Source organism: Trematosphaeria pertusa (assembly GCF_010094035.1).
Source record: "Trematosphaeria pertusa strain CBS 122368 unplaced genomic scaffold BU26scaffold_4, whole genome shotgun sequence".
Lineage (NCBI taxonomy): Eukaryota > Fungi > Ascomycota > Dothideomycetes > Pleosporales > Trematosphaeriaceae > Trematosphaeria > Trematosphaeria pertusa.
Genome location: NW_022987215.1, coordinates 1474485 through 1497655, shown reverse-complemented (window position 1 = coordinate 1497655; position 23171 = coordinate 1474485). Strand labels below are relative to the sequence as shown.

Genomic DNA, 23171 nt, shown 5'->3' with positions numbered 1-23171 from the left:
CGCAAGCAGTATACAAACGAGCGGAATCGCGTGCACCACCGCAAATGCTTCCAAGATATAGCGGGTGTGCCGAAAGGCAGAATAATGGGCTCGAGAGGAAGTGATACAATGTTGGAGATAAGGTCGAGACAGATGTAGCGGGCGGCCTGGTGGTCAATCAGTGGGCTCGCGTGGTTTATTTTGGGAAGATGGTTGCTGGGGTGATAGCCGCGTCAACACCAACGCCCGCATCACGAGAACGCGGTTTCACTAATATTCTCGCCCCGCGGCCCAGCCATCCTATGGATTTCTCCGAGTGGATCGAGAGCATGGAAGAGATGTGAGACAGCAGGGAATTGCATGCTTTACTTGCGACCGGTCGCGTGAGACGGCATAAAGCAAGGGAGCAATACCAGACTCCGGCACCCCGCAGTCTCTAATAGTCCTCCTGCTGCGTTCGGTGTACTGCGCTTGGTGTGTGAGCGACCCGTAATCGCGCTCACAAACCGCCCTCTCCTACGGCACCCTGCGGTACGACATCGCGATTCAACACCCTACTTCCTACTTCAACTCCCTCACCGGCTCCAACTTCCACCTCCCAAACCACTCCAAGATAACACTCGTAGCATTCCACATCGTAGGACCCAGCCTCAAATTCTCAAAAGGCTCGCCCTGCCACACCGTACTAGGCCACCCATGCCCAAACTTATCAATCCGATAATGCACGAAGACATCCTTCCAACCTCCGCAGCTCCAGCTACTCTTCGTCACGTTCCCGCCGTCTAAGATGTCCACTTTTGGTTCCCTGTCCCCGCAGCCTTCTTTCTCGACCCAGGCGGCGACCCATTCAGGGAGCGGGATCGTATTCGGAGCTGGGGTGTTGTCGCCATCGTATGCGATGATGGAGTCGTTGAGGCCATGCATTTCCATTATGGGGATCTTGCGGCCGTACGAGAGATGGGGGTCGCAGCCTGCGCCGAAGAGCGGTTCTGTGAGTGATGCATCTGTGTAGAAAGCCGCCGCTACAGCTGCGAAGGCGGCGATGCGGCGGTTGAGGGCTGGTGTGCAGGCTAGTAGATTCGTCAGACCGCCTCCGTTCGAAAGCCCAGTGGCGTAAATGCGCGATTCGTCGACACAGAAAGTCGAAGTGAGGTAGTCGAGAAGCTCTTCTACAAAGATGCGGTCGTCGACCACAGAGGACGGAGGCGCTTCGGGGTCGCCGAGCCATTGTTGCTATAATCTTGTAAGAAAACGCACGTCGCCAATCCTGAATGGCACCTACTCCGGGAGACTTGTAGTTCAACCCCTCTGGATAGACTACAATAGCATCTCTATTGAAGTAGGGTGTGGACAGAGCAGTGATGTTCTCCATGCTCCATGTTGGCTGGGTCTGGCCGTGGAAGGCTAGAATCAATGGAGCGACGTCGCGATTCTTCTTTGAGTAGTTCTCTGGTAGGTATGTAAGGAATCGACGGGTTACTATAGTACCAATTTGCGACTTCGAATCTAGTGTGAGGTTCTTGGAAGGACCGCCGGGGGTGAGGACCTCAGGGAGTGGTTTATGGCATCCTGAGCTCCCTCGTTGCCAAGCGAAGGTGGAGGAGACAAGACTTAGACAAGCTGCGATTGCTGCGAAGACGAGGCGATTGGTCTTCATTGTTCTGGCCTTTTAGCTCTTGTGCTTTGCAGCGTCTCTTATGTTATATGCTATCATCCGTGGAGCAGTCAGAGGCGAGAAACGTGACCTCGCAAGCTCTACCGTTTTGGTACGTTTGAGTAACTTTCATTGGACTGTTTATCCATCAACCCCTCACTTCCGCGTTCGTGTTTCGCATTGTGAGGACGAAGTGATGTCGTGCTGAATTATTGCTGTGGAGTTGTTTAGTAGATACGCTGCGTTTGCAGACCTGGCTCTGTTAGGCCACCTTTCGAGACATTGGAGTGCTAATAGCTGTTGCGCGATTGGGAGGGGAGCGAGACAACGAGCACAGAATGTAGAAATGGAGCAGACTGGAAACATGTTGCTTCGCGGTCGACAAGATTCTGGTTGCATCTACACACTGATTGTCTTGAAGACTCTGGAAACAGTTAGTCGCATCCAATGTGATGATGTGTGAGGATAGCCAACTTACCCGAAACCTGAGCCTCCTGTTGCCATAATAGTCCCCGGTATCTGTGGATGCCAGTGCGCTTCCTTGACCTGCTCCATGTAATGCACGAATAGCAACTGCGGCGGGACATCCTGCACGCCGCCAGTATCTCTGCTCTCCTCGTCATCCAGCTCGACAGCCAAATCCCACAGCGTAAGCGTGTTGTCGCCCGCGCACACGAGCACGATGCTGTCGTCGGTCGGATGCCACTCTACTGACGTGATCTGCTCCTTGTGGAACGTGTACGATGCGACTGGCGACGGCTTCTTGTCATTGGTCATCGATGTTGAAGGTTTCCATTGCCGGAGATCCCAGACGGCCCACTCGCCGTCGTCCGCGCCAGAGGCAAGAAGATGTGAAGTTTGGTGTGACCAGCTCAGCACGTTGACGTCTGTTTTTGAGACCTGAACGCTGACAGCTGGTTTCCGCGACTTTGACCGCGCATCCCAGATCTTTACCGAGCCGTCATTCGATGCGGAGGCGAAGACGTGCTTTTCTGTCGGCGACCACTGCAGCTCTTCTACGGTGCCCTGATGCCCCGTGAAGGGGGTCGTGTCGGTGACGAAGCCTCCACCTTGTGTCCGTGTCGTGGCGAAGATCTTGCCAGACACGTCACCCGTTAAGAGTTTTCCTTCTGGTATGAGAGGTGACCAATCCAGTGCATACCCTTCACTTGACTTGTGTGCTCGTATTGTGGAGACTGGCTTGTTCTGTGCGGGAGTGATTGTGGTTCCGGGGGTGTCGAAGGCTGTGAGATGGGGCGTTATGTCGTGTATTAAAACCTGGCCCGATTCTGTCATTGCTGCAGTGAGGGTAGTAGGCAGTTTCCCCGATGTCGTCTGTGGAAGCTGATGTACGCGTATCCTGTTTGTGCAGCTGTTCATGGGTATTGACTTGGTCTCCAGTATGGGATCTGAAGCCTCGTCGTCCGAATCTTCCTCCTCCTCTTCGTCTTCCCGCTCCATGCGCGACAGACTGCTCATCTTCATCACCATGATCTGGTTCTCCTTCTCTCGGCCTCGCGCTGCCTGAGTGCCCGCCACCGAGTAGACGGTCGCGGGGTAAGTCTTGCGGTTCGAACCTAGGTTATCCGGTATTATGTCGCAGGAGAGACATGGCCACGGCGCTTCAAGGGTATGTAGCATTTCGTATGTAGATAGATCAGGCGCGAGGGTCTCGCCAGCGGAGAGCTTGTGCCGGCCGGGTATGAAAGTGCCCTGGTCGACTTCCATAGCGTCTGGACTGAATCAGTATGCACCCCCTCCCCCCATTCGGAATGTGATGCGTACTCTCTCGTTCCTCTGCTTCCCTCTCTTCATCTGGCCGCCCATCCACTCCCGCCTCCAATATCTCGTCGTCGCTCTCGAACTCGTCCTCATATTCGTCTTCGAATTCCCCCACTTCGTCTCCGTCGATTTCCATAGGTCGCTCGCCATTTTTGATAGCTTCCAGCTCTTTCTCATCCGATTCGGCGGCCCTCTTAGCCATCTTGGGCGCAGAGTTCTGGCGAGGTCTGACGGCGGAACTTGGGGAACTTCTGGCGGGGACCAAATTTTGAAACTTTTTGGGCTCCGTTTCGCGGTGCACGGGCCACCGCCGCCTTTTCGCGCACCGAGCCACTGCAGCCCCTCGATTCGCGTCTGCCAGCTGCACCCCTGCCTCTGAATTGCATCCCGCCAGCCCCAAACCGTCAACAGAACTTGTCCCATCCGCCGCCGCTTCTCCTGAGCCCGACGTGTGTTGCCTCTGCCCGCCGCAGAGCATGCGCTGCCGTCTCGTCTGCACGCCGTAACGCGCCCGCGACTGATTCACGTCGAGGTGGGGATCGTCGCTCAGCGCCTGCTGCCACGCCGGCATTTGATCCCCTCCTATTCGCTCGTCCGAGACATCCTGCGCTCCTCGAGTCAAGACCTTCACAAGACAGACAGATCTCTACCATGGATATGCAGCAGGAACAGATGGCCATCGATGGCCAGGATGCACAGAAGCACATGGGCCAGCCCATGGACGTCGAGGACAGCATGAACACCACCATCACCGCCTCGACCATAGGGCCGCTGCCCGACTTCCAGACCAGCAATGGCTACGCGAGCGAGCCCCATCGGCCGCAGACATCCTACTCCGACACCCCCTACCACCACTACGGCCACAATGGCGGGTACGGCTCGCGCTTCAACACACCGTCGGACGCGGACACGCCGCCGCGGCACGCCTACTACAATGGCGAGAAAGAGACACAGATGGGGCAGTCAAACTCACGGCCGAGCTCAACAATGGGGCACAGATATCCAAACTCGGAGGGCGGAAGGCCCCCGGCATACCAGGATCAGAATCAGAGAAATTCGCAGCAGGAGCCGGCGACCAAGAATACCAGTGTCGTGATCAAGGTCGGCATGGTTGGCGACGCGCAAATCGGGAAGACTAGTCTGATGGTCAAGTACGTCGAGGGCAGCTGGGATGAGGATTACATTCAGACGCTAGGTTTGTTGCATATCCCCAGATTCCCAAATGTGCAATTGCTGACCCAGTCAGGCGTCAACTTCATGGAGAAGACTATTTCCATCCGCAACACAGAAATCACCTTCTCCATCTGGGATCTGGGAGGCCAGCGCGAGTTCGTTAACATGCTGCCGCTAGTCTGCAACGATGCCGTCGCGATACTATTCATGTTCGACTTGACCCGCAAGAGCACATTGAACTCCATCAAGGAGTGGTATCGACAGGGGCGAGGTTTTAACAAGACCGCCATTCCATTCCTGGTCGGCACAAAGTATGATCACTTTGTCAACTTCCCGCGGGAGGAGCAGGAAGAGATCTCCAATCAGGTTAGCATGCCACTCTTCTGTTTTCGCAATCGACAGCTAACGGTTTCCCAGGCGAAGCGCTTCGCGAAAGCGATGAAGGCCAGCCTTATCTTCAGCAGTACCAGTCACAGCATCAACGTGCAGAAGGTAAGCCTCGTTACTCCTCTACCTCCTACTCTCGGCTAACCAGCTTGTAGATCTTCAAGATTGTCCTATCCAAGGCATTCGATCTGAAATGCACCATCCCCGAGATAGAACACATAGGAGAACCGCTTCTCCTCTACCAGTCCGTATAGCCGCATCTCCTGAACTTGCGTTGCTAACCTGGATTACATGTGCTGAAGATGAGTGGATCCGCAATGCGAAATGTTACCAATGAGGAAATGGCTTTCATGATTTGCTTGAAACTTGCATGACTCGGCGACTGGAGCAATCTAGGATATGGGTTTTGCACACATGGCGTTGTTCTGCTTTGGAGGAAGCGGAAAACGCTTGTTTTGCGCAGGAGCACTGGAATGCTCTACTTTCATTCCGCACATCGACCCGCGTGGGGAGGTGTGTAGGCCGGAGACGATGATCTGTACGCAATTAGTGTAGTGTCTTATCAAGCATCGAGGTTCGTCAACATTGTATTTCCGTCTCGTCTCATGTGAAGTGTGAGGATTTGAGAGGCAATTTTACCCGACCTTCAATCACGTAGTAAGGTCTAGCCGAGCTAGGTCTTTGATCTCCAAAAAGTTCGAGCTGCTCCACCAACCTTCAACTTACACCACCATAAACCCCGATACCTACACTCTGCGGCTCCCAAGAGCTCACCATAGCTGCTCTCCACTCGATCAATCCTCAAATTGCACGTAGATTCGCCGCCAAGAGCCTTTGGCGCATCGACGAAGCCCAAACCTCCCCCACCTCCCACGCCTCAATGGCCCTCCCCTCCATAGCCCTCCCGGGCACCCTCCTCGGCCCCGCAGACAAATATCTCCCAGGTCCCGGAACCCACATCCACGCCTCGCAAATCTACGCCTCGATCGCCGGGCCCGTCGTGTCCTCAAAACCGTCCCCCGCCGCACCCGCCTCTACCTCCACTTCCAAGACCGCAAAGGCACCAAAACCGCTCCCCCTCCTCTCGATATCGCGCCCCGCCCCTGCCGACGACAATGCACTGGGAATAATAGGCAACTCCGGCGGCGGGGGCACCACCATCCTTCCCGAAATCTCCAGCGAAGTCCTCGGCCGCATCACGCGCCTCAGCCCGCGCTTCGCGAGTCTCGACATCCTGGTCGTCAACAGCAGCGTGTGCCGGGAGCCCTTCCAGGGCATGATCCGCCGCGAGGACGTTCGGCTCACCGAAAAGGACAAAGTCAAGATCGAGGAGAGTTTCCGCGTCGGCGATCTGGTGCGCGGCGTCGTGATTAGCCTAGGAGATCAGAGCAATTATTATGTTAGTACCGGGAGTAATGAGTTCGGCGTTGTGATGGCGCGGAGTGAGGCGGGGAATACGATGTTTCCGGTTAGTTGGAGGGAGTTTGGGGATCCGAGAACGGGGGGGAGGGAGAGGAGGAAGGTGGCTAAGCCTTTTTGAGGGAGGGGGCTGGTGGTTGAGGTGGTTGAGGGGGCATAGAAGCTTCGATTGGGGATAGGAGATGTGGGGATTTTTGGCGGAGAGCTGGAATACTACTGCTAATGAGGGAGAAAGGATGGACAATGATACCCAAGCGCTAGAGAAAAAGCATTGCATATGAATGTCATAGAGACCTACTTGTAGGGTGACTAGGGCCCTTCCAACTTTAAGTCTACATGAACGCGCATATAAGCTGTGGCTGGGAAGCTATTCCGGTGGCACTAGTCATCCCAATGCTCAGTGAGGTGAGCTGCACTACTCTACCGCCGATGTCAGAGACCAGCCACCCCCTCCGTTGCCAATTTAGAAGACATGCTAATCCCTCAGTCTATATAGTTCGCCACTGCCCTACCCTCTCACACCCACTCCCACTCCCTCGACCCTATAGCGAAACATTCTGATCCCCGTTAGCATAGCATTCTCTCCCACTGCTCCGCTCTCTGCCTGCGCAGTACTACCGCCCTAGACCGCTGTACCGTTGTGTCCAGCACCAGGGTCCGCTTCCCCAGCTCCGTTGCCTGCTGCCGCATTGGCAATTTGTTGTTCACTAGCTGGAGCATCACTCTGTGCGTTCCCCACATCGCTAGTGTTCGCCCCATCGCTGGCGTTGGGCTCTCCAGTTGTGTGGTCGTTTGCACTATCCGCTGGCGCGTCCTCCTGCGCCGCAGCACTATCACCGGAAGCAGGATTGCTATCTGCATTGTCAGACGATGGCTCATTCGCTGTCGTCGCGCTGGTTGCACCGGCAGAAGCCGCATCAGCCACGGCGTGGTTGCTTCCCGTTGCGCTACGTTCTGAGGTCTTAGAGCGCGTCGAGCCAGAGACAGATGAATGAATGCTGGGCGCCCGAGTCGCGCTGGCTGGCCCGTTCCCGTAAGCAGCGCCAGGACTGCCTTCAGCGACAGCGGGTTCTCTTGCAGTATGCGCAGCTGAGGATCTCCTGGACGAGGTTCGACACTTTGAGGCACTCCCCGTCGAACTTGACGCCGAGGACCTAGGAGCTGGCGGATTCGCGGACACACCCTTAGCAGCAGGGACAGGAGAGTTTAGTACTGGCCTTCTTGACGCATTCGTACGCGTCGAGTGGATAGACGGAGCCCTGGACCCTGTTGCACTTCCGGCACCATCATTCCCACTGATAGAACTAGCAGTGTTGTTGGATGGCGGCGATTCCCTCGCAGTGACGGTGACCGAGAGCTTGCTCAACGAAGAACTAGACCCCAATAAGCTAGACGAAGAGCTCGATCCGCCAGAAGCAGCTCCTTCCGCTCCAGCGTCTCCCTTCTCGTTGGCCTGATACGGTGTCCCAGCCTTGAGTCCAAATACTGCCATGCCAAGGAGGCCGCCCATCCTCTTCTTCGGCTTCTGACTGTTCCACTGAGCGACTGTTATGGGCTTCTTTCCTCGGCCGCCGGCAAGCCACCATAGACTCAAAGGGAGAGGATCCGTGTCTTCGAAGGTAGGTGCACCGCCGCCTCTGAGACAGGGTATTTGCTGGAGCGGCGTTGGCGGGCACTCGTTTAGCCCTTCTAGGGAACTTAGCCTGAGATTTTCCAGGGGCGCAGACTCGCTACCATTTCCATCGCTAGGTTGGAGCCTTTGAATATGCTTCGGAAGTGGGACTCTCCTCAATGCCTTACTCGTAGCCCTTGCAATCCGATCGGGCAGAGGCGTACGCGGCGGCAGGACGTCTTCGCTATCACTATCCGAAGTAGTCGCACAGGGGCCTCGACAGGTGAGTATGAACTTCTTCAGCTTGTAGCTCCTGGTCAATCTGGGTGGCTCTGGACTTTCTTCATCTCCGCCACCTCTAAGCCTGGGTAATCCCTCTTGAAATGGATTTCCGCCACGAAGTTCAGTGCGGACGCCGCCAATTGTGGAGGGTGTTGGAGGGAGCGTGCCGCCATGGTTGCTCGATTGGTCGCTTGAATGATCGCTTGAATGATCGCTCTCGTGTTCAGTAATTCTGTTCCTCTGTTGCTGGTTCTGCGGTACCCGTACGCGATATACTGTGCTCCTCTGCAGTTCCAGGTCGTAATTATCCTCGTCATATTCTGTTAGTGTTACACTTTCGGATTTATGAACGGGAGTGCCGGGGCCTGGTCTTCCAAGAGAGCTGTGCGGATCACGTGGTCTACGATTCTCCTCGAGGATGGTGTCTAGAGACAGTGGTGAAGACCTGTAGCTTGAGTGAGGTTGCGCCTGGGTGGGCGACTGTCTTGAGGACGCGGTTGACACTGGAGACGCACCACGACCGTAGAAGACTGTCTCGGAGTAATCTCTACTCGAACCTCTACTTCCCACCGCAGTATGCGGCCTCCCTACCCCCCTTTGTATATCTGCAACCGGGGTGGGCTCGCCAGCACGTAGGGCTGCTAAATGCTTCTCAACTTCATGCTTATGCACATAGGGATAGTCCCTCGCGTGGGGTAATCCATGGATGTGATGAATCTTCGGGCTTTTTGGTCGAGGTGTTGAAGACGTAAACTTTGGCGGTGGAGGGAGCAACTCTTTCAACTTTTCAAATGTAAAGCCGCGCTCCGATTCTGGGATAGGTCCATGTCTCGTCGGCGGCCTTTCAGTGGGAGTTTCCCGCGGTATATCAACGGAATTCAGGGGAGGAAAACGGGGCATTCTTGCTATTCTTGGTCCATTTTCGAGGAGCACCCGCGGAACGTTAAATACAGGTCGTGGTGGTAGATCAACGTCTTCCTCTGAAACGGACATCAGGCTTGTTTCCACTGCCGAAGCACTCCGGTTCGGGGTGTTGCTTCGATTTCTGGCAAGGTGTGAACTTGGGCTGCGTGAACGGCAAGCACTACATGGCCTAATCGGCGCCCTTGTCGTACGAGTGAGCCGGCGGAATGAAAAACCACAAGTCCAACAGCGCGGCTTGTCAATGCTCGGAAAGGAATGATACTCCTCAGCGTCATATGGGCATGGCGAGTCTGAGCGAACGGGTACTGTAAGGGACGACTCTCCGTCTTGGTGGCGTGAATCGCGGCGTCGGCACCCATTTCCGGGACGACTTTCGAAATTTGGTGCAGTAAAAGGACGTGAGCTTGGCGTAGACCTTCTGCGTGGTACAGATGGCATCAGCACTTGAATACGTCGTAACAGGGACGGTCGCTGCGGAGCTGGTTGCTGAATCTCTGGAGTTGTAGTCTCTGGTTTATTTTTCTTTCGAGGCGCCATAATTCAATGTGTCGAAAATGTGCAGTGCAGTCTTGATTCAATGTTAGGATGATGGGGGGCGAAGAGCTCCCTCGCTGATACAGAAGAGTTCTGCAATAAGAAGACCGCTCAGGTACGTGATCTTAAGAGAGAATGATATCGTACTGAATCCGATTCTGGATATATAAATACCAGAGCTATGTGGGTCCTGGTGTTACTGATGAGTGTGGAGATTTTATGGCAGCTACAACGTTTCGTGAATTGCAAGTTACGGATGACGTGGTAGACCGACGAGACGACGAACGACGCATTGTTGAATATCTGTGCCAAACGACTGCAACGAAGCGATCGTAGAAGTAGCATACTGCCAGTGCCAAATAGCGGATCCGGGTAGAATGCCGTATGCCATGAACGCCTCGCGATTGAGGGACCGTGCTGGCAGGAAGAGGGTAGGATAAGTATTCCAAAGCACGTGTTGCTCGTGCGTACTTCCTCCATCGTCAGGGATCCTAGCTGTGGATAAAGCTCAAACTACGGCCATGCCCAAGTGCTCCATCGTCAAATGTCGAGCCAGGTGCCTTGCGTGTCGTCCCAGTGTCTTTCTTCAGCATACAAGCTCATCACGCCAGCCCAGCCGTCCCCGCTGTCAGAGTAACGGTGATCAGCGTCCAGCTTAGACCTTGGCTCTTGTAATGGTATCCAGACTAGCAGAGATGCATCGCAGGGTTCAGAAAGTCTGCTGCGATCGGTGAGGGTGCTGCAGAGGGGACCTAGCACGAAAGGTTGACCGTGGATCTTGATATTCGTACCAAGGGAGTACCAGCCTCGCTCGACCCCGCATTTGATACAAAATCTTGTGCTGGCCTCCTTCCCATGCCTCGCCCGCTTCCCCTTCCTCATCTCGTCGGCGAAGCATTGCAGTGGTTGGAATTGGATGCATGCCTTGCAAGCAAACAGAGCCCTGTTGATTGCCCATTCGCGGGTTTCAGCTTCCAAGAAGTCCTCGTGAGTAGGTGGTTTGACGATGGAATAAAAGTACCGACTGGTCATGGCGAGACAGATCCTGTCATGGAAGTCAAGGCGGTCGAGAATGTCTCGGTGCAGCTCGAGAGGTAGGCGCAAGATTGGGAGGCTGTCTATTGCTGGTCCTGAGGCGCTTTGACGCGGGGGCCCGTTGCGACGGAGAGAGACTCTCATGGTCAAGCCGATCCTATGTAAGCGTATCTGATGGGGCCCGATGTGATATAGAAGCGGAGAGGCGGAAGCGCGGAATTTGCTTTTAGTTACCCCTTGCGTAAACTTTATTGAACCGTGCTGCGCCAGGTCCGTGAACATTGCGCTCGGCCAATTGCGAAGGTGATGCCGGCCCTTTCCTACCCTGCCGTATCTGCCTAGAATGGAAGAGAGGCCGCCGTTGTAATCTTAGGCTAGGGGGCCGTCCCTGCGCGTGACTCCAACCCTAAGCTCCACTCGACTCGTATCAAAGCTCACAATCAGCTAAGCTAGAGGATCTCGATGGCCCCGCTCCATTCCACTGCATTCAAGGCCAGCAACCTCTCTCGTACGCACCGTAGAGCGTACGACAGCTTCGTCGCCCGTCACGTTAGGGACGCTGTGGAGTGCACGAAGACGAGCGGACTAAACCCAGATGCTTTTCTCGGCTTCACCGAACCTACAACGTCTTCTCCTTCTTCAGGTCGTTTAATATCATATATCGAGAAAACGTTATCCAACCCCACCGGAACCAGCGCATCTGACTTTCATGCGCCGTGGTCATGGCCTTCTGAGCGGTCCTGTAACCAATCGGTGAGCTGACAAATAACAATGGCGTGGGAAAGCTGCCAAGCTCCTTTTTGCTTATCACAGAGCCTACTAAAGTGGCAGGAGCGTCTACCAGACTGAGGTACTTGCGAAATATTGAGGTGGTAGTGAGGGTATAGAGCTTGATTGGACACTCCCACCCGCTGTGTCTATGCATGAGTGCCTTGAGGAACGCATGCGCTCCGTTATGTAGCGACTTGTGGTTCGGATGCGACGAGATGCCGTGGGCGTCGAAGGTGATGATCGCGTCAATGGTAGCCTGCGGGGCTTCTTTGGAGGAAACGGAAGCCATTTTCGGGGCAAATGCCGAGGTGAGGAGGTTCGATATTAGGCGTGGGTGCCACGTCACTGTCATGGAGTCTGGGAAGTTTCTGTGTAATGGTCAGGATGGCTTCTGCTGGCGGACTGAGCAGCGGTCTTACTTGTCTTCGACAATGTGTATATCCTGCGGTGCACCCAGGCCTAGCTGCAACGCGCTATTCACAAGCTCCTTCTTCCTGACTTCGCCCAGTCCGTCGGCATCGCCTGCAGAGTTCCCACAAATCAGTCCCGGACTCGCGGCATACGGCGTTGGCTTCGGATGGCATACCGCTGCTCAAACAGAGGATCTTGACGTGATTTCCAAGCGCAGGACGCGTCAATGCCAGCAGAGTAGGCGCGAAAAACATGGCCTCGTCATCGGGGTGTGCGATTAGGAGCAATATCCGTTTTCCTTGCAACGTGGGGAACGACTTGCTGAGATGCGACGTGTACAGCCATAGGCCAAAGATGAGGATGGGCACAGAGGCCCAGGTCACCCAAGACATAGCGAACGTGCAAATTGGATATGGCCGACTGCTTGTAGAGCGAAAAGGAGCTCTGTATCTTCGTGACAACCGGCGAGGGTTGGATGAGGTGGAGCGACGATCGGAGCTAGGAAGGAAGCTTGGGCGCAACCGAGCTGTGTTTCCGGCGCACTTTCCGCAGAGCCGCACCCTCCGTCTCTCCACCGCGACACGCATCCGACCGACACCGGAAGAGAGCGCCGAGCAGCCGTCATGGGCGGCAATCGCAAAGAGCGGCGCGCGGCCGGCCAAAGGGGACCCAAAAGCGACGCCACAAGCACCAGGGCCGCCTTCCAGCCCAGCACCGAGATTGACGCTGACGGCGTCGAGTACATCCTCAAGCACCCCGACCGCTCCGGCCCGAAGGGCAAGACTCTATTTGAGCTGGCAGAGGAGCGCCAGCGGGAGCTGGACAAAGGAAAGCCGGCGAGATGGAACACCGGCGAGGGCAATACGCCCGCGGGCGAGCGACCGTCCAGCGACGAGGATCCCATAGGTCCGTTGGGCGACGCAATGCTCTACTCCTTCTCTATGGCGATTCTGCATGTGACCCTGGATGTCGCTGTGTACAGCCAGTATAGGGAAGCAGTCATATGGGGCGAGATATTCAAAAGAGCAGGCTCCGCGCTCCCGATATTCTTCCTCCTCGTCTACCTCACCCACGTCGAATTCTCGAATCGCTTCCCCGTCCTACGAAACCTTTTGTTCTTCGCTGGAGCCGTCGCCGCGGGATGCTACATGATATATTCCGGTAACAAGCACGGCTACTTCTACGTTATGAAGGCAGCGCCTCCGGTTGGCGCGCTCTGGATATGGAGCGTTGTGGAGATGAGTTTCCCGTATGCCGCCGTAAGCGCATTGGCTGTGCTAGGGTATTCAAAGTGGAATGGGTTCGACTTCTTCTAGTTGTTCCCGCCTACATTCTCCAGAATCTAAGTTTCTAGATCTGAAGCAAGTGGTACGTCCCGCCGCTTCATTCAGGTGATCTCAAACTGATAGAAACAGATATCACGGACCGGAGTCGCGCATTTGTCGAACCACTAGAATCCGCTTACAGCAGGATCAACCAGACCTCATACACGATGTCTGCTACGGAGGCAATATGTCCAGCCAATTACCTGTAAATCCTACGACGTCCAGTCAGCGTAAACCCCTCACCCGTTCGAAGTTGCACCTACGCAATCCTAGATGCTTCATGCTTCTTCGGCGACGCGGGACTACAGTTCGAGTTAGTGTCGTGGCCTCTCACCAACCGCACATTGGGATAGAGATTGGGCGCCGGTTTTTGCGGATAGAGGAGCAGCTTCTAGATGCACTCCGGCGAGGCACAACGGGTCGCTTGAGGATACGGAGTCATGGAAGTGGTTTCATAAGCTACGCCGAACTGATGGCTTTCCTCGACGAACCTGCGGAATAAATCCAGCCACACATGCGGCTCTTACGCTTCTAGTGATTGAGAATGCTCCAATTATGTCGTGCGAGTGTCTGTATCTGGTAGTCCTGCGACGTGATATGCTGATGCTGATGGGAATTACTCCGCGTCTGCACCTCGCCATGCGTCAACAGCCTCAACGAGATTAATCCACATTCTACGGAAGCTGTTCTTAGTCTTAATACTGGCCCTAAGCTATTTTCATATACTCGAGCCCTACGATACCCAACCTTGGAAAGGTACATGGGTAAGGAAGGTGCTGGATCACGTGACTATTCGTGTTTCAAGGTTTAGGCGGCAAGCGATCACTCCTCATTCCGTTTCATCTTCTGTCTTCTTTATGTGCGCTTCCATCGTCCGGGAATGCGCCTATATATGATACATATTCCCTGTCAGTCGCATCGCGGCTGTACGTACCACAAACATTGGCAGCCGCCTTCCTCGAACGGTGCCCCAGACGAAAATAGAACATCCATCAACACCACCCCGGCGCGTCTTACTCAAGACGGAACGATATCGAGTAATGAGATTCCGAGACCGAAAGAAGGGTCATTGGCTTGTTCAAAGCCCGCAGCGATCCAGCATCTCCCTGCAGAGCTGCTGCTCTCCATCTTGGTCTATCTCCCACCGCTAGACAAAACTAGCCTTGCGCTGACCTGCCGCGCTCTCGCCTTCATTCTCGGGTCCCACGTCTCGGAAGTAGCAAGCAAGGCGAAAGGAGCCAGTTGGCGCCAGCATGACGAGTTCCTGGATCTCTTGCAGAGGGACTTGGACGACGAAAAGTATTGGCGGTGTCGAGATTGCCTAACGTTCCACCTGCGGTCACGACCACCTCCGGAGCAAAAGCCAAAGCCTCTACTTGCACAACGCTTGAGCTTGAGGGGCTTCTTCAATTGTGGAAAGAGCCCTGAAGAGGCGGATCTAAGGCTTGGAATCCTCGGCGATCCCCTCTATGTGCTCCGTTTCAATCTCATCCGAGCCGTCATGGATCGACACTTCCTAGGCGCGCCGCACGGTGTTTGTTTGAACAGCATGAAGTGCAGCGGCACGCGCGTGTTTCCGGTCTTCGGCATTTCCAACATGGTCCTCCGGTACGATGTCACGCCCAAGATTGTGCTGGACCGCCTCCTCCTCCGCGCGACGTACACTTTCAGCCCGCAGCGTACCATGTACGTTCAAAATATGCGTGTGCACGAGATCTCCGTCAACGGCTTTCTGGACACGATCAGCTTCATGTTTTGCGGACACCAGCATGTCCGCAATATGACGCAAGTGCACGACTTGAAGGATCGGACTCTTCGTTGCAGTTACTGTCCCACTCAACACATTCTCACCATGCCGACACATGACACCGTCTGCTTTCGAGTCTATCAGAATCTCGGTTCAGGACGTAGCCCTTTAGATGCGAGGTGGAAGCATTTTGTCCAGCCGTGGGGCAAGGGAACGAAGCAGTATCCTTGGGGAGGGGAGGACGTCATGGAGGCTTTTGAACGCATCTTGTGCAGCACAAGAGAGGAGTTTGAAAGGCAGCTGCAGAAGAGCGATGGGCTGGGTAACTGGTACGATCCAGCGTTGAAGAGGAGGACGTACAAGACGCTTCCTAAATCGGTCGCGCGGGCGTTGTAGAGAACGGGCACAGCACAGCCGGCGCCCAACATTGGTGTTCGAACAGTCCATCGGCAGCCCTTCAGGGGACTGACTCGGTCCCGCGGATTACTCAGAAACGTCACACTCATCGGTTGTGTTCGGCAGAGTCACCGCTGCTGGCCACACAACGAGACACCTGCCCAGCCGAGGCCACCCTCATCAACGTCTGTGGAGGCGGAGCTCCGCACAAGTCTTACACGATCAGGATCTGCCGATCACTTGAGTGTTGGTGGTGTCGTTTCTTTTGCGTGTGTCTGGCCCCCGAGGACGTTATCAGGCCGCAGTAAGGCACAGCCAAGCACCAATACGAAGCGCTAAGCGCCCGGCCCCCGCCAGTTCGGGAACCGCACGCTGCACCATCGCAGGTCCTCCCGCAGCATCTGCAGCTCCAACCCACGGCTCTGGCGCGCTCCGCAGTGCAACATCTCTTTCGAACATCATGCCACGCCATTGCGCTTCAGCTCTCGGCCATCAGCGCAAATTGCTGCCTTGACTCCGTGTCTTACGCCGCGGCCATGAAGGACCCGTTCGTATCGCGTTCTTCTGCCGGCTGGGCCATGTGATTGGTCAATGAGAATTTGGTGGTGTCGGGGCTGAGAAGGCGTGAAGGATAAGCCATTGTCCAAATATGGACTGGGAGGCGGACTAGGTGATTTTATTTAAGCCTTTGGGGTCCTGATGATTTCATCGAGGGACGCCCTGGCTTTCTCTATTTCCATTTCGCTTTTTGTTGTTTTCGTCGCCTCTGTTGGCTATCATCGTTCTGAGTCTGGCGTTCGCGAGATTTTCGTGCCAGACTACGTGAAATCCTTCCGAATTGGACCCCTGGAAGCAAGAGTTGGGAATACTTGAAGGGAGCACAGGGCATATTTAAGAAGGACGCGGCTACGGCACTAGACCGCGGCAGGATGGCCTCAACCGAGAGGCAGCCACTGCTGAAGGTCGTGCATATGGATACACCAGAGGACGCCGAGCAGAACACAGTAGGCCACAAGCGATGGATAGAACGATGGCGGCTATTGTCCGTTCTCGGCGGTATCGTTCTGCTCTCATCCTATACCCTGTACTCGGCATGCGGATTCAGCGTGCAGTATCTCCATTACCCAGGCGAGGAAGACTCCCCTCAGACTCCGATGAACAGCAATCCAGGATCCGTTTCGAACTACAGCTGCATCCCGGGGCAACCGTGCTGGCCTTCGACCAGTGAATGGAAGGCCTTCAACCGAAGCATTGGCGGGAATCTTAAGCTCACAATTCCTTGGGCCGCGCCTTGCTATGAAGAGTCGCCCAAGAAGTGTCAGCAGGTCGCGGAAGACTACACCGATGGGGTCGCGAGAACCGCACAGTATGGCGCTATGGAGTTCCTCGACTGGGAGACGTGCGGCCAGTCGAACTGCATCCTCAACTCCTTCTCGCCATCGTCGCCTGTTGCAGGTACTTGTTCGCTTGGACGACTCTCCACATACCATGTGGAAGCGCATACCGCAGATGACATCAGCAAGACTCTGGATTTCATCCGACAACACGGGATTAGAGTCTCGATCAAGAATTCTGGCCATGACTACTTTGGACGAAGTAATGCTGCGAACTCCCTCGCCATCTGGACGCACAACATGAAGGACACGAAATATCATAAGAAGTTTCTGCCTCAGGGATGCAAGGCTCAGTACGAGAATGTTGGCGAGATTGGCGCCGGCATATCAGCACAAGAGGCTTGGGAAACCTTCGAGCCTCTAGGCATGCTTGTCACCGTCGGCGCAGTGAGCTCTGTGGGCGTTGCAGGCGGCTTTGGGCTCGGCGGAGGGCATGGCCCTCTTGGGCCTTCCTTTGGCTTGATGGTTGACCAAGCTATAGAGTTCGATATCGTCACTGCAGATGGGCAGGCGCGCACTATCAACGAATGCACCGATCCTGACCTCTTCTGGGCAATGCGCGGAGGCGGCGGAGGTACATACGCCGTGCTGACCTCGTACAAGTTCCAGCTGCATCCCGCTGTCCCTCTCAACGTCTACAGCTTCCAGGCGAACTTCCCCCTGCCCGAAGGTCATCTCGACATCACCGAATCCAAGGTCCATCGCGACATCATCCGCGCGCTTGCTATGAACCAGACTCTGTTCGCCTCGCAAGGTATCGCCGGCTACAACTTCATCCTTCCAGACCACATAGTCTCCCTGCAGATCCTCCCATCCACCGACACCGAAGCAATCAAGACCATTACCTCGCAATGGCATGACTTCCTCACGAATTATCCCGGCCTCAACATAACCGACAACGCATATCATATCTTCCCGAAGTTCTCACAATGGCACCAGTTCACGGAGGCACCCTCCATCGCCCGCAACGGCCCTGTCGGGATCGGTATCTCAGAGTCAGGCCGCTTCGTCCCCAAACACCTCTTCTCCTCGCCCGAGAAGATCGAGAAAGTCGTCAACGCAGTCATGACCGCAATGCAGTTCTCCTACACCAACCGTGGAGGCGGCAGCGCTCAGCTGTATGCAACAGGTCCGTTCAACCAGCCGGACAACAGCAAGACGGGCGTCAACCCCGCCTGGCGCGATGCAGTTTGGGAAGTCATCATGGGTCAAGTGTGGACGAGCAATACCCCGCAAACTATCCGCACGCAAATCCAAAACACCATTTCAGCATCCATTCAACCCCTCAAAGCCCTCACGCCGGGCGGTGGATGCTACATGAATGAGGGCGACTGGACAGAAGAGAACTGGCATCAGACCTTCTTCGGAAGCAATTACGACAAGTTATTAGAAGTGAAGAAGCGATACGACCCGACCGGCTTGTTCAATTGCTGGAAGTGTGTGGGATGGACGGGGTATGACGAGTAAGTCTTCTAGTCATAACGTGTGACTGCAACAGTTAAGCTGACGCAAATGCAGCCCGATGTACTCATGCTATGCGCAGAGCGGGAAGACGCCGCACCCGAGTATTCCGCTAGGACCTGTTGGTTGAACGCGTTTGACTGGCTCAACCCGCCCGCGGCGCGGCTTCTTCACCGATTTCTTTCTTCACTTCCTCTTCTCGTTCATCACGTAGTTTTTTACATCATTTTTCTTCTTCTCAACGTTGTCTATCGCCGATTTTGGGAGTTATGGGTTTTCTGCGATGGCGCGCGTGGGCGCATATGCATGGACTGGGCGTAAGAGTAGGATGTCTTGAGCGGTCGCACAGTACCGCCATTGTGTGCTGGATTTCACACATTCCACTATTCCATCTGTCGGTTCATCGCCGAGTTTCCATCTTCTTTGCTCACCCCAAATCCCATGCATTATGCGTCGTTCATGAACTCGCCAACAAAGAGTCGGAGTCAAAAGTCAAAGAACGCACGGCATGACCTCAAAGCGCAATCCGCCACACGACAAAACGGAAATGAGCAATGAAAGCAAATTGCCCGAGAAGGCAAATAATGCCACTCATATTCCCCTCCTAGTTTGAATCATTCACCGTCAGGTTGCGCCTCATCAAACTTTCGCAACGCTCGGATTCACCGCCGCTTCATTTCCCATTCACCGCTACACAACTAATTTAACCAACCAACCAACACAAACGCTAGATCACCACTTTCGCACAAACCTCCCAACACCTTGAATACTTCAACAGCGTCCCCCATCACATCCAACCCACAACACTCCTTCAACAAACTTCCGCTTTCTTTCGGATACCCCTATCCAAGTCACTCCTTTCTTTCAACACTTCTTTGCTCCTCTAAACCTTCTTCTCTGCTTCTTCAATATGGTCGTTCTCCTTCCGTTGCTGCTCGCCGGCGCCATGGTCGCTGCGTGCAAGACCGTCATTGTCACCGAGACGGTCACGGTCACGGTCACGGCGCAGCCTGTGCTGCAGTCCGCTACGACCCACCACCCGCCGCCGCCGGCCCCGAGCTCGACCACTTTCGTCACGGAGATCGCTACGCACGTTCCGGCGCTCTCGCAGGCCGCTCCGGGACCGGGACCAGGACCATCGCAGCCGGCGGCACCGAGTGCGACGTACAACCCCCTCCCCCTTCCCGCGCAGAGCACGGACGAGTCACCCGCCAACTTCGGCTCCCTAACCAACAAGCCCGACGAAGCCGTCATCATCAACTCGTGCTCATACCCCATCTATCTGTCGTCGGTGAACTCGAATCCGGCGAACCCCACGAACTGCGACGGCGACGGCGTCAACGGGCACGAAATCCCCCCCGGGGCGACATACAGCGAGCGCATCCGCGAATGCGCAGAGGGCGGCGTATCGCTCAAGATCGCCAAGCAGAGCAGCGGCGCCAAACCAATGCAGATCGAATACACCAAGAGCAGTGAGCTGTACTACAATCTCAGCTTTCTGGACTGCATGGTCCCCGGGACGACGGACTTGAGCGCGTGCGCCGGGCACGAGGAAGGCGTGCAGATTGCCAGTGCGAAGGGATGCCCTGTGTGGGCCTGTCAACCCGGTGAGTACTGCGATACAAAGGGTTATACGGTGCCGGAGTATGGGAATCAGAATGTGGCTACGCCGATTGGCGGGTGTGGAGCGGGTGAAGGGCTCGTTCTGGAGCTTTGCGCTGCCAAGGGGGCTTGAGGAGCTGAGGGGGTTTTACTCTCTTTTGAGGTCCGGTTGAGCTGAGCATGGTTTCTCTGGTGCTCTTTCCTTTCTTTCATCTTGATACGGTTCTATGGTTTGCATGGATCCCGGCATGCGTGCATATGGCGGAGGATGCGTTCGGAGGCTCTGCGCTGCTAAGGGGAACTGAGGCGGTTTTGGTGCGGCACGGATGAGGGATATCCAATTTTCCTTCTTTTCTTTCTTTCTTTCTTTCTTTCTCTCTTTTATGATGTCATGTCTTTATGATTCCATGGCGCCTGGCAAACGTGCGTGTAGCGGAGGATACGTTCGGAGGCTCTGCGCTGCCAAGGGCAGTCGAGAATACGATTTCCATTCTGCAATCTTTCTTTCTTTCTTTCTCTCTTTTATGATGTCATGTCTTTATGATTCCATGGCGCCTGGCAAACGTGCGTGTAGCGGAGGATACGTTCGGAGGCTCTGCGCTGCCAAGGGCAGTCGAGAATACGATTTCCATTCTGCAATGTGTCGGGTTGGGCTCGGATTTCTTTCTTTCTGTCATGGCGCTGAATGCTGAACCTGAGGATGGCGTGCTCGGGTATTGTTTTGTAGATTATGAATTGTGGTTTGCTTCGATGATGGGTTTGATGACTTAGGATCTCGTTTTGTTCGGTGTATTCGAGAGGGAGTAGGAATGAAAATGCGGTATGTAGCTGAAGACATCGAGGTCGTATGAATACATCGTCACGTACCTTTTAGGATTCCGTTTAATTTCTCCGAACTGATCTCTACTACAATGCTCCAATCGGGAGGGCATCTAGGAGCCAGTACGGGCTGACGACATTAAGCTATTTGATATATGTTTGTGATACGCTGAAAAAATACCATTGCTAAGAGACGTTTGACAGTCATTGTGCAGTTGCATACTGCCGGATATGATATCACCAAGCAGATCCGCCATTTGAACGCTTCGTAAAAGACAGACGAGAATCAAAGCTCAATGCTGAGGTGTTGGTTGATATGAGTGAGAAAGTACATTATTGAATATGAGGAAAGTACCCGACCCATCGAGGTTGGTTGAAAGCCGACTCTGGCAAGTATGCAAAGGAGATGAAACTTTCGACCACAAGGTAAATCCTGGCCAGCACATACAACGCAGCGCCTGCTACGATGACGATAAATGCCCCATTGAATGCAATGTCAGCCACCCTATCGAAGAAAGTCTTCAAGGTCACCGAAATATTAGCCCTACGGCGAATCTTGCGAAGTTTGGGTAGTACCGAATCGGTCGCAGCGACAATCAGTATTGCGGGGCCGGACGAAGCAACTGCGAGACCGGAGACCTCCCACAACAAGCGTTGAGTCTGACTCGTGAATGGCGCATTCCAAGCGACTAGGTGAAGACCTCCATAGAAAAGACCAGCCAAGGTGAATCCAAAGAGAAATGGGCCCTCGAGAGCCCCATGCCCGATATCGACCGGAAAGTTTCCTTGACGATCTTTGACAGTAGCGTACCAAGGTGGGGCTACGGCTCCTTCCAAATCATTAAATGCAAGCGTGCAGAGACAAGCTCTGTTCCATCGTTCCCGAGCTCTTGTCATGTATCCAGGAGCAAGAAACCCTTTTCTTGGCTGCGCCATCGCGCCGGGAATGTAAGTGAGCCATCGAGCTCTGTCTTCCGACACTGGACCTAGACGGGATAGCTCCTGGACACAGCCGGTGCGCAGGGCACGACTTACTCCCTCTGAGGACGATGCATCGACATTAGGGGCATAACTTTGAGCCTTTCTAATCAAGTCTGCGCGGTATGGTATTGACACCAACTTGTCGTCGCAAGCGCCATCAAATTCTTGAAAGAAACAAAGATAAGCGCACAGGTCGTGTATCTCCGGATGCGTAATCCGGATTGGTTCCTCGACGTCGAAAGGTTTGTCCCACCAGAGCCCATAGATAAGAAGCGCACAAATGGCATGCGCGAACGTGTTCAGTTCTAGTAAGGAGATGGAAGACCCAGTCGTAGTAAGCCGAACGATACACTGCACAATGAACCATGTAGCTTGGATGCAGACGATGGTCTTGGTCAGGCCATCAGCTTTGCTCTTGTCTTTGATATCCTCCTCTGAAATATCTGGTAACCACGATGGGGCCACTTCGATTAAGAAACGAACGCCTTCTGGCGTCAGAGTGACCCGATCGCGGTTGCCCGGTAGATACTTCTCTGGTTCTGGAAGCTCTGAGGTGTCAATCGCAAAGCCACCTTCGAGTACAAAGAAGCTATGGATATGTGTCCACGGTTGTCGGGAATGTTCTTGCGTAGGGGAACCAGAAGTATCGCCAAGTGAGCCTAACTCGGCGTCTCTCGTTCTGGGTGGTAACTGAACGGCTTTTTTTTTGCTGTGATATAATTTGTCGTTGACATACTGTCAGTCGATGAGCTTCACGTCGTTGTACCCATGCTATAAAAGCAATCTGGAATTTAGTTAATATGCATCTGTTCAAGTATGGTAGCGTGTTATTATGAGAAAAAGAAAATCACTGTCTTCCACTCGTTCTTCAGGCTTGTTGCGCAACAAAAGAAAACGTAAGATGGGGCGTGAATAACTTATAAGAGAACACTGTCCGGAACTCACCATTTCGGGTGCTAGTAACCCTATAATCAACCATACAGCCTTGTGCAGGTGTTTTGCCTTGATCCAGCCTTTAGGATTCCACTTCCTGCGCTTTGGGCTGGGATCATGTTTGGGGATGTTCAAATGGACAGCGCTCCAGATGCAAAGACCAAGAGTAACAACGCACGACGAGAGTATGTTGAAAGAGCCGCGAGAGTCGGGTGGACGGTGCCACGAGGCTGAGCGATTTGAAGGTGCTTCGCCGAACAGGTGTTGCATATCGACTGAAGAGTCCAAAAACCTCAAAGGTGTGGGAGGTTGTTAACTGAGAGTCTTCAGGTTACTTTAGGAGGAATGAGTCTCGTTCTAAGTGAGCAGCTGCAGACCCTGCTCTGCTATAAATATTACCCCCGGATCTGTCCAAGCCTAAATGTGGCTGAGTCTGCTGTGTTGCCTTCCGGTGAGTAGTAGACGGGGTTAAGCGCGTGCATCAGATTGGCTCGTATCTGAAACTCAAGAGGACGAAAGCTGGTGACCAATAGAAAGTACGCGCGTATCC

General features: G+C 54.3%; 12 protein-coding genes across 12 annotated transcripts; 6 read left to right on the top strand and 6 right to left on the bottom strand.

The window, feature by feature from the left end:
• Positions 1-82: 82 nt before the first annotated feature.
• On the bottom strand, positions 83-1834 carry BU26DRAFT_252697 (carbohydrate esterase family 1 protein). The gene is made up of 2 exons (XM_033821164.1): positions 1262-1834; positions 83-1212 (listed from the first exon to the last, which is right to left on the bottom strand). Exons 1-2 carry the CDS (start codon positions 1634-1636, stop codon positions 541-543), a joined length of 1047 nt encoding a protein of 348 aa, XP_033687207.1. The 5' UTR covers positions 1637-1834; the 3' UTR covers positions 83-540.
• A 198-nt stretch (positions 1835-2032) lies between these two features.
• BU26DRAFT_529382 (glutamate-rich WD repeat-containing protein 1) lies at positions 2033-3617 on the bottom strand (the record flags this gene model as incomplete). The annotated part of the gene is made up of 3 exons (XM_033830894.1): positions 2033-2057; positions 2112-3366; positions 3419-3617. The coding sequence occupies 3 exons, from the start codon at positions 3615-3617 to the stop codon at positions 2033-2035; spliced, it is 1479 nt and encodes a 492-aa protein (XP_033687206.1).
• A 416-nt stretch (positions 3618-4033) lies between these two features.
• Positions 4034-5229, top strand: BU26DRAFT_421776 (small GTPase; the record flags this gene model as incomplete). Its single annotated transcript, XM_033823428.1, has 4 exons — positions 4034-4610; positions 4662-4954; positions 5006-5080; positions 5131-5229. Coding segments are annotated over 4 exons (1044 nt in total), but the record flags the coding sequence as incomplete, so codon positions are not given.
• Positions 5230-5736: 507 nt separating this feature from the next.
• Positions 5737-6622, top strand: BU26DRAFT_252675 (uncharacterized protein). Its single transcript, XM_033821163.1, has one exon. The coding sequence runs from the start codon at positions 5856-5858 to the stop codon at positions 6513-6515; it is 660 nt and encodes a 219-aa protein (XP_033687204.1). The 5' UTR covers positions 5737-5855; the 3' UTR covers positions 6516-6622.
• A 363-nt stretch (positions 6623-6985) lies between these two features.
• On the bottom strand, positions 6986-10017 carry BU26DRAFT_252673 (uncharacterized protein). The gene has a single exon (XM_033821162.1). It carries the CDS (start codon positions 9747-9749, stop codon positions 7017-7019), a length of 2733 nt encoding a protein of 910 aa, XP_033687203.1. The 5' UTR covers positions 9750-10017; the 3' UTR covers positions 6986-7016.
• A 452-nt stretch (positions 10018-10469) lies between these two features.
• BU26DRAFT_408197 (uncharacterized protein) lies at positions 10470-10862 on the bottom strand (the record flags this gene model as incomplete). Its single annotated transcript, XM_033822892.1, has 1 exon — positions 10470-10862. A coding segment is annotated over one exon (393 nt), but the record flags the coding sequence as incomplete, so codon positions are not given.
• Positions 10863-11400: 538 nt separating this feature from the next.
• On the bottom strand, positions 11401-12355 carry BU26DRAFT_561954 (LmbE-like protein; the record flags this gene model as incomplete). Its single annotated transcript, XM_033832976.1, has 3 exons — positions 11401-11920; positions 11972-12074; positions 12139-12355. 3 exons carry the CDS (start codon positions 12353-12355, stop codon positions 11401-11403), a joined length of 840 nt encoding a protein of 279 aa, XP_033687201.1.
• Positions 12356-12485: 130 nt separating this feature from the next.
• On the top strand, positions 12486-13533 carry BU26DRAFT_252744 (uncharacterized protein). The gene is made up of 2 exons (XM_033821166.1): positions 12486-13331; positions 13379-13533. The coding sequence occupies exon 1, from the start codon at positions 12587-12589 to the stop codon at positions 13277-13279; it is 693 nt and encodes a 230-aa protein (XP_033687200.1). The 5' UTR covers positions 12486-12586; the 3' UTR covers positions 13280-13331; positions 13379-13533.
• Positions 13534-13970: 437 nt separating this feature from the next.
• Positions 13971-15538, top strand: BU26DRAFT_252657 (uncharacterized protein). The gene has a single exon (XM_033821160.1). It carries the CDS (start codon positions 14169-14171, stop codon positions 15429-15431), a length of 1263 nt encoding a protein of 420 aa, XP_033687199.1. The 5' UTR covers positions 13971-14168; the 3' UTR covers positions 15432-15538.
• A 594-nt stretch (positions 15539-16132) lies between these two features.
• Positions 16133-18485, top strand: BU26DRAFT_252659 (FAD-binding domain-containing protein). Its single transcript, XM_033821161.1, has 2 exons — positions 16133-18288; positions 18344-18485. Exons 1-2 carry the CDS (start codon positions 16361-16363, stop codon positions 18414-18416), a joined length of 2001 nt encoding a protein of 666 aa, XP_033687198.1. The 5' UTR covers positions 16133-16360; the 3' UTR covers positions 18417-18485.
• A 984-nt stretch (positions 18486-19469) lies between these two features.
• On the top strand, positions 19470-20021 carry BU26DRAFT_410406 (uncharacterized protein; the record flags this gene model as incomplete). The annotated part of the gene is made up of 1 exon (XM_033822928.1): positions 19470-20021. A coding segment is annotated over one exon (552 nt), but the record flags the coding sequence as incomplete, so codon positions are not given.
• A 1019-nt stretch (positions 20022-21040) lies between these two features.
• On the bottom strand, positions 21041-22891 carry BU26DRAFT_502704 (uncharacterized protein; the record flags this gene model as incomplete). The annotated part of the gene is made up of 3 exons (XM_033826652.1): positions 21041-22378; positions 22425-22472; positions 22634-22891. The coding sequence occupies 3 exons, from the start codon at positions 22889-22891 to the stop codon at positions 21041-21043; spliced, it is 1644 nt and encodes a 547-aa protein (XP_033687196.1).
• Positions 22892-23171: the final 280 nt, after the last annotated feature.

Bases quoted from the DNA above. Each gene is read 5' to 3' on its own strand.
- BU26DRAFT_252659 (XM_033821161.1), top strand. From the start codon at position 16,361: ATGGCCTCAACCGAGAGGCAGCCACTGCTGAAGGTCGTGCATATGGAT. The intron at 18,289-18,343 runs GTAAGTCTTCTA...ACGCAAATGCAG, and splicing joins GGATGGACGGGGTATGACGA to CCCGATGTACTCATGCTATG.
- BU26DRAFT_252673 (XM_033821162.1), bottom strand. From the start codon at position 9,749: ATGGCGCCTCGAAAGAAAAATAAACCAGAGACTACAACTCCAGAGATT.
- BU26DRAFT_252744 (XM_033821166.1), top strand. From the start codon at position 12,587: ATGGGCGGCAATCGCAAAGAGCGGCGCGCGGCCGGCCAAAGGGGACCC.
- BU26DRAFT_252697 (XM_033821164.1), bottom strand. From the start codon at position 1,636: ATGAAGACCAATCGCCTCGTCTTCGCAGCAATCGCAGCTTGTCTAAGT. The intron at 1,213-1,261 runs GTAGGTGCCATT...ACAAGATTATAG, and splicing joins TGAACTACAAGTCTCCCGGA to CAACAATGGCTCGGCGACCC.
- BU26DRAFT_252657 (XM_033821160.1), top strand. From the start codon at position 14,169: ATGCGCCTATATATGATACATATTCCCTGTCAGTCGCATCGCGGCTGT.
- BU26DRAFT_252675 (XM_033821163.1), top strand. From the start codon at position 5,856: ATGGCCCTCCCCTCCATAGCCCTCCCGGGCACCCTCCTCGGCCCCGCA.